Genomic DNA, 8,834 nt, shown 5'->3' with positions numbered 1-8,834 from the left:
CTTGGAGCACTTTTTTGCCACATGTATCGCAAACCACGTCTCAGCTGTTTGTGGAGGTAAAATACGTCCGCACAATTACGCTCAGCCATTGTGAGTGCGCGCGCCAAGGGGCTGCGAGACATTTATACAGCCGTATTTTGCACATGACTATGAAAGGCGGAAGAGGAAGTAATTCCTTTGAATGTAGACAATCCGAATATTATAGTTTCTTTCCACTGTGTTCCTGTTAATGATAAACTACACATTTACCCTAAATTACTAAAATATCGATATTTTAATGTGAGAATCGATTCTAGAACATAAATGATTGGTATCGGAGGAATCCATATTTCAGGATCGATCTGCACATCACTAGTGTCACTGCGACGGGGCAGCTCCGTTTAGAAATGCATGCGTTTTTCCTTGAGGACAATGCCGTCTCAGGGTGGACGGGAGGCCAAAACGGAGAGAAAACGATGTGTTTTCAAATGAAAACGCATTAGTGTGGACGTAGCCTAAGCAAGTTCACAAAAGTTTTTCACCTAGTCTATTTTTTTTGGTGTTTTTTTTTTTTAGTTTTGATTATTTATAACACCCCTGCCTCTAACCCCTGGCATCAGCTGTCAAGACATTTTCATCCAGAGAACTGAACTGAGTAGTTTCTGTTTTTCGGACCCTTCTCTAAATCCTAGAGATTTTTTCCTCCAGTCTGATGCACACTGTCAACCTGAGTCTTGTCCATGTCTGTATGTGTAAATGCATTTAGTTGTTGCCATATGATTGGCTGCATTGAGCTAACATGTATGTGAACAGAAAAGGAATGTGTATCATTACCGTGATAATATAAACGTTATATTCATTATACTTTAGGCTGCCTTTGTCAGCTTGTGCGTGCCACATTATAACCAGCGTATGAATTTATGTGTGTGATGGTCAGCGCCACAATGCTGAGTTTAGAGTATCATACATTTCCACGTAGGTCTAAATGGAAGATTGGATACAAATTGGGCTGTTTTTCATAAAAAAACACCTGATAAAGTTAAATAAAGCACAGGTAATCCACCTGAAATGGGGTAAATCTATGTCATCTATGTCTTTTAACCAACCCCGGACAGGTTTCAGGCCTCCTGTGATAAAATAAAGAAACTGAATTTTATAATCACACTAACAAACAGCATTGTTGTTTGGCGAAAGGTGATATTGGCTATGATAAAAGAATTAAATAAAATGTAATTTAAGTATCACCAAATATAAATGGGGACATACAATATTTGTGTATTTGGCAATGACTTACTGAAGTTTTAAAAATAGTTATGAGAGAGTTAGAGAGCGGGAAGTCCCGTTCCTTGTTTTTTATGTTGACTTCCACAAAAAAGTTGTGCTCAGTAAGATTACAGCAGCAAAGATGCCGTTCTCCAGGCCCACTGAAGTTACTCGAACTGTATTACATGTTTGTGCATGTCCATGTTTGGTGTTAGATTGTTTATTTTGTTTAGTTTTGTTAATATTTCTAGTATAGTGGATTAAACATCTCCCTAACATCTGTATAAATTATATTTAGAAATTTTACAATGCACTTTTTCAGATTTAAGGTATATACACACACACACACACACACACAGGCACACGACTTTAGATCCTCCTAATATCCATGTAGTCTGAGGGATCTCAGATGTCTGCATACACCTAGCAGTTGGATCATATCGAGGTCGAATCATAAATCATAAAATGGGTCAAACACATTTTTGATTTGATTTTTCCTGGGTCTTTTTAGTTTCACAAAAACCTGACTTTTGACCTTGAGGATCAAAATCACCAATACACAAACTCATCCTCGATATTTGGTAGAAGAATCTGTGGTAAGGTTTGAAAATCCTACATCACCTCATTTGAGTTCACAAAGTTGGGTGCCTGTGCTGACCAACATCCACTGGCCAGGTGGGTCGATGACAATTCCACCCCACACCCACAAATCTGCCCAAGCTAACGTGGAGCTGCCTGCTATGGTGACTTGCTGTGAAAAAAGGAAGCAGCCAAAAGTAGGTTTTAGTTAAAATATTTTCTGCGTTTAAGAATCAAAACGGCTCAGCTGAGTAAAACTCATTATTTGTAGTCAGGGGCAGAAAAGTGATTCAAATGATTGAAAGTAGGGCTGGGTATCGTCACCGATTTCTAGAATCAATTCGATCCCCAATTCACAAGGTCTCGAATTGATTCGATCCACGATTCAATTCAATTCGATTTGAATCGGGGAAATTTTGCCTCAGACAGTCAGAAATATAATTCAGATCATGTATCAGTACATTTTCATATTTTTATATCTATAAAAAGGAAGCTGACACTGGCAAGACTTTATCAAAGGTGTGAGCATCACAGCAGATGCCTTTGTGTCAAAGTAGCTGAGGATAAAACACAGAAAAACATGAAGGCGATTTTCCTGGCCTGGGATTTTATAAAAATATTCTGCAGTAGATCAAAAACTAAATAAAGTCATTAATCAACATATGAACATTATCTGATGCTGCTGAAGTGAAGCAGAGCAAAGTTACAGAGGTTTTATTAGAAACACACCTAAGCGTTTTGCAATTTTGCATAATTTTAAGTTTAAATTTGTTCAGTATTGAACAGCAGAAATGAGGTTTTCTTTTCGGAAGCAAGTAAAAGGAAAAAAAAAAAAAACAGCATTCGACAGCGCTGTAAACAACGGTAGACTTGTGAGTAGCAAGCGAATAATGCAGAAAAGATTTTTAGACAGGAAACTGTTCTTGAAGTATACAGAGAGAGAGAGAGAGAGAGAGCTGTGCATGAAGTGTGGTTTTTATTGTGGTGGAAGCAAAACAGCAAAAGTCAGAGGGAATTCATTACGATGTTTATGTGAAGCGTAGTTGGATCTTCTTTTGCTGCTGGTTCGGTCAATATTGTTTGGAGAGAGATCAAACTAACAGCTTCAGAATCAGCGCTTTCAGCCCCGACCGTGTCGTCAGGTGAGAAAGGCGACATCTCACTGATCCTGATCCGCGGGTCCGCGCTTTGTGTTTACGTCTTATTGCAGAATCCGTGTACCTGCTCTCATTTACTGTTTTAGCTGTTCGGTGGTTGTTGAAATTTTGTGAGGTTAAACCTGAGATTCTGGCATTTCGGGCAAAATAAATTTATATATATATATAAAAAAAAAAAATCGATTCAGGATTTTAATGAATCGATATCACGTTATCCAAGCCAGAATCAATTTTAATAGATAAATCGATCATCAAAACCCACCCCTAATTGAAAGTCACAGGAAAGATAAAAATAAATAAATAAGTAAAATCAAGTAAACGAGTCAATCAAAAAACAAGTCGCATGAAGTTAAAGTACAAAACTTTTTTTTTAATTTTCTATGATCAAAACTGCAAAACAGCTAGAAAAATATACAACAAATGCTTAACCTTTCACAACATATAACATCTGAAAATGGGAACATAAAAGAAAAACAATATTCACATTTTCCCCATCAATGATAAAAGAACATTCTTTTTTTTTTTTTTATTTCCTTTTCTTGACTTATAAGTTTCCAATTATAGTTAAGCTCTGCTGTATTTACTTGTTTTAAACATCTCCACAGTAGCCGGAGTCGTTGGAGAGCTGCGAGTTGGAGCTGCGGTTGGATGAAGAGTTCCATATGTCCAAGTTCATGTGCGGGCCGAAAGGGTTGAAGCTGGAGTACTGCAGCGGTCCGCAGGCCCCCACTGGCTCCCGAGTAAAGGGGGAGTGAGGCGGGGTGATGGGGGACACCGGGGCCGATCGCTCGGGTTGGAAGTGGCTCGGGTAGGGCTCGATCTGGGGTGTCCAGATGGATCCAAACAGGCTGGACATGGGGGAGAGACTGCGGGTACCCGAGAAGTATGGCTGTGGGGGCGGAAGAGAGGAAAAACGTTGTCAGGAGGGGTCGACAGTTTCTGACCTCACCTTTCACTGCACTCTGATACCATCTGTTCCCCACAGTGACGACCTGGCTGCCGTTTGTCTCTCCTTTTCAGCAAAAACAAAATGACCTTTCCAGTTCAGCAAAGACGGCAACACTTCCCCTCACCTTTATGAGTTATGTGATAATCCTCTTCTCTTCTACACTGTCTTACAAAAATACCTCAAAGAATTTGAGTAAGTTTCTCAGATCTAGCTGAAGTGTTACTGAACCAAAGTGAGTCACACAAGGGTCACAGAAATGCTCAGATGTATACAACACTGTTAACATCTGTATAAACTTATTTGTCATTGATGCAGCAGATGTTTACGCGCTGACGCTTCAGTATATATCAATAAAGATGTGGTTTAACGACCATTAGAATCGTATCTGGATTTTTCCAAGGGTAGCTGCATAGGCAGAGGCCACCCAGTTATTTCGATCTATAAGCAGCCTGAAATATGAGTCACCACTCAGTTCAGGAAAGTGCTTTGAGGGTTACTTCTGATAGGTTTTCAAGGGGTATAGAATTAATGTTTCCTTTTCTTTTTGTAGCCAACTCTTCCCAACCTGCTTCACAGGCCAGGCCTGACAAATAAATGGCTGTGCAGGATTAAAAGAAACAACAACAAAAGACCAAAAGACTTCGTGTTAATCGTGTTGCTCATTTCTGCCACATAGACTGGACTGGTGGAAATAAACCAGCTGCTGTAGCAGCATGCCTCTTTTTCTTCTTTTAACTCTCTGGTGCCCTATCCGGGGTATTTGACTCCACACATCTATATGACAGAGCAATACCCCCGCCCTCTGTACTCTTCTGTCTTCAAGATGAACTTCCCTTTCTCTTATCCAGCCTGTTAGCTTGCATGTGAGCCTGTCTGTTTAGACTGGTTTATGGGAAACATGTATGTTCCTCTGTAGAACACAACTATGACTAAAACTTAACAAGAACCAAAGGAAAGATGTGAACTGGGTTTTAATTTGAAAGTAGCTAAATTTGTCGTCTGTCACTGTGTGTTCTTTTATGTCAGGATTAAATCAAAGCGTCACCCCCTCCGTGTTAGTGTAGCTACACGAAACGGAGAGACTACAAACAGAAGAGAAGCTGATTCTATCCTAAATACAGTAACATACTCCTTAACCAAGATTCCCTGCTTCCTTATTTCTGCACAGAGCTGATTACTTTCTGAAAATGATCAGAAGTCAGAACACAGACGTCAGAGGTGTAATTATACTGATCCAATCGACACACATCCAGCTTACATCTCGAACAGGGACATCGAACTCGTTTTACACTGTAGGCCACATGTAGTGTGGATCTTTATCAATAGGGAAAGCTGTAAAATGTCAGAAAATACAGTTAAAAGCTCAAAATCTTTGCACTTTTCTAAAGCTGTCCAGTCGGCCGGCTTGAAGTCTTTGCTGGGTCGATTCTGATCCCCACGGTTTATGTTTGACACCACTGATCTAAGGTTCGAAGTTTAAACTGGAACCGCAACTGGGTTTTATCACCCATCACACATTTATTTAAAGAATAATCTTGACAGATGTATCAGCATCTTAACCATCTCCAGCCTATCAGAGATAAAACAGTGTGTTTGTTTATACCTACAGTGCGACGATGTCTCTGGAGTACTGTAAGGCTAACTACACCACCCAGTTGTGCTAGAAAACTGTGTTGCTTTATGTATCCAATTTACAGAAGTGCAACTGTGTATTTGCTTTAGGGGAGTGAAACCCCTCATGTGTCATCTTTACATGGTTTATTTTTAGGCCTCACGGCAGGTTTAGTTGCTGCAGTTCAGTTATTGCTGTAGTTGCAGTGGCTGCTCTGGTTGCAGAAGCTGCCATATCATCTTTACTGTGTGCTCTGTTAGTATAACACTTCGAGTCACTCGCTCCCCTTATAAACATGTAATCAGAATAATGTAAATATGAAAATATGATAATGAGTAAACAAAAAGTAACTTTACAAGGTGCAGAAAAAAAAGATAAATACTCTTTCTTCTTTTTTTTTTTTTTTTAAAGAAAAAACTTCCAATCTGTTCCCCTTGGCTGACTGCAGCTGAAGTCATTGATTTCAGGGAATTTTACTGTCATTTGTTTGCACCACCACGATGAATCATGAAGTAGTGGTTTGACTCTGGTTATTGAAACTAAAGAAATGTATTTAGAGAACCTGGGTGCTATAAAAATATCAATATTTTTCCCCAGTGTATAGAAAATATATCACAAAAGGAATCATTAAGACAAACTGCTGTAATATATAACATAATGGACATAAAATAATATCTCCAAGTACAATTAGTGTGAGTAATTGAAACAGCCACTGGAAGTGGTACAAAAATATAATTACCGATAAAAACCACTGTTTTTTGAAGCAAAAGATGTAAAACCACGAATTCATAGTAACATCTGCACTTTGAAACAGAATATCTGCAAATGAACTGATTACTGCCTCTCAGCCTACCACAGGCATGATGGAAAATAAAAGCCCTACAGTGCTACTATTAAACTAAAAACAAAACTTTGTGGTGTAATTGGTGCATCTTTCCTTTTCCGCCCTCAACCAGATGCTTTCTCCCTAAATTGGCACCGACTCATGAAAACTTTGAGAACCCTGCGTTAACCATCTGACTCAAGTATTATGAGGCGTCACCTTGCTGCCCACACAGGCTGCTGTGTCCCAGGTTGAGGGCGATTCCTGAGGCTGCTCGTCACTCCAGATGGTCTGATTGCTGTGCATGTTCTGGCCCTCCTGACTGTGAAAACCACTAGTAAAAGTTCCATTACCTGCAAAATGATAACAAACACCAACTCAGACTTGAACCAGCAGTGACGTTTAGCCTTTGCATTATTTGTTGGTTACAGTATTATATAGCTGATCTTCTACAAAGCAATGGCAACACATAACCGGTTCAAAGTGCTTATCATGAGCTCGTACCTATGTAGCCATTTTCCGGATAGTAGTTATAGGAACTGTTACAGTGGCTGCTGGCACTATTCCAACGTAACCTGCAGGAGAGGAGGAAATTTTTAACAGAGTCAAAGAAGCTGAAACACTAATCTACAGAAAAGCAAATACGCAGCGCAGCAGCAGAGGAAAGATATTCAAGCATGTGCTTACTCAGTTAGGGATGCTGTTTACAGAGACGGTCTGAGTAACACCAAACTTTTGAGATGAATATGCAGATTATCCACAGGTGAAAAGCCGCTTTATGCTCACATTTGTAAAGTTATTTCCATTTCTACTAAAGATTTTCAATCTGGATTATCGTTTTTAATCACTTTATGAATCTACGAGTCTGTTACGGACACTAGATTTGTTTTAGACTGCACTAACTCCAGCCCTTTCTTTGGTGCCGTCATAAAGACCCACGCAGACAGTTCATTTACTGGAACTGAGTGAAGCACCACTAACCAAGTGTTTCCTTAACATCTTCAAATACTCACCCGCGGTATGACGCGGTGGTTGGTGGTATGTAGCGCATTGCTTCGGTGGTGTTGTATCTGAACTCACTGGTGAGGGGGATGGGTGGAGCTGACCATGTATCTTCAGGCAGATACTGACCTGTCACATCTGTGAGGAGAGGACATGATAATGATTACGAAAACGGACGAGACGCACAACCGTTGTAGAAGACGAGTTTACTGCACATTTTACCTTTTCAAAAAGTGTGCCTTTGCTATAAATGATTAAGCCTTTACCCGTGTTCTGCTCCATTCCTGCAGCAACAGCAGCAGCAAAGCTTGAGGTCAAGCTGGGCCTGGTGGACTCTTGGCTTTGGCATTGGTCTTTATGGTACAGGCTGTTCATGCTGAACAGAGGAAAGGCAAAAGTTACGACTTACACTGCGTCTGAATAAACCACAAGATAACCTAAATCCAGCTCTAAGCATTACAAACTGTACAAATCCTATGAAAGCACAGTAAAAAACACATGAATGACCACCTATGACCACCTCTGACAAAGTCACTGGAATACAAATTACAGACTGATACATTAGTATTTGTTTATGTTGGCAAACAAAAGATTAAAAAAAGAAAGAAAGAAATGTTATATTGATACTAATCAGAACCAGTTCTTGTGGTACCTTTTAGTCTTATAGTTGGCATTAATGGGCTGGTAGCTGTCAACCTCTTTTGGGTACACACTGTACTGCATGGAGTCCCCTGGAAAAACAAACAAACTGACTAATGTTAAAAAGTGGCAAACTACAGTTCTCATCTATTATAAGAAGACTTTTACTGACTAGTTTCCTACATTACACGCATTCACTCAACGGCTGAGAAAGTGTGAGGCTGGCTGCAGAGACAGCACAACTATAAACCCAAAAAAAGCAGCACTGCAACAAAACAATTTGAGTTGGGTTTCTTTTCAAGAGAAGGTAAGCACCCCATACTTTTTCTAGATGAGGTAGTGGAGCAGTGTGTCCGGGCACTGGCGTCCTTGTCTCCCTCCATGCTGCTGGTGCTGCTACAGCTGCCCCAGCTCCCTCTGCTGGCCCTCACGCTGCCCGATGAGCTGCCTGAGTCTGAGCCTGATTCACAGACGCTGCCCACGCGCCACTCCGGAGTACACTTCTTCCGAGTGCGAGCAGGACACACACCTGGCAGGAACAAAGCCCAGCGAAATGAGAATCGACTTTCCTCACCAAAGTAGCTTCATTTAAGGGAAGCTCGGTAATGGCCGAGTCAGTTATTTGTGCCCACCGTTCTGTTTAAGTGGGCTCTCAGCAGTCTGCACAGGCTTCGGTGCTTCTGTCTTGAAGCTGTTGGTGGAGCGGTTCCTGCTGCGGGGTCCACTGACAAAGTCCACAGCTTTCCAAACAGGTTCCTTCTCCCTCTCTGGTGTTACTTGCATGTTGTGCTCGGGAGCGCTACAACAGTAATTAGGAGACAAATTAACAAC

General features: G+C 40.7%; 1 protein-coding gene across 3 annotated transcripts in view; it reads right to left on the bottom strand.

Annotated features, from left to right (window-relative positions):
• Positions 1-3,327: 3,327 nt before the first annotated feature.
• The window catches only part of tmem131l (transmembrane 131 like), a 33,035-nt gene continuing 27,528 nt past the window's right edge, over positions 3,328-8,834 (bottom strand). For all 3 annotated transcript variants that reach the window (XM_085162579.1, XM_085162580.1, XM_085162581.1), the window contains 8 exons: positions 8,636-8,802; positions 8,326-8,532; positions 8,017-8,095; positions 7,631-7,740; positions 7,376-7,502; positions 6,867-6,937; positions 6,582-6,715; positions 3,328-3,867 (listed from right to left, as the gene is read on the bottom strand). In XM_085162579.1, coding sequence (XP_085018705.1) covers positions 3,568-3,867; positions 6,582-6,715; positions 6,867-6,937; positions 7,376-7,502; positions 7,631-7,740; positions 8,017-8,095; positions 8,326-8,532; positions 8,636-8,802 — 1,195 coding nt within the window. In that variant the 3' untranslated portion in view covers positions 3,328-3,567. The remainder of the gene's footprint in view (positions 3,868-6,581; positions 6,716-6,866; positions 6,938-7,375; positions 7,503-7,630; positions 7,741-8,016; positions 8,096-8,325; positions 8,533-8,635; positions 8,803-8,834) is intronic.

Source organism: Neolamprologus multifasciatus, chromosome 6 (assembly GCF_963576455.1).
Source record: "Neolamprologus multifasciatus chromosome 6, fNeoMul1.2, whole genome shotgun sequence".
Lineage (NCBI taxonomy): Eukaryota > Metazoa > Chordata > Actinopteri > Cichliformes > Cichlidae > Neolamprologus > Neolamprologus multifasciatus.
This window is presented reverse-complemented; position numbering and strand designations above follow the sequence as displayed.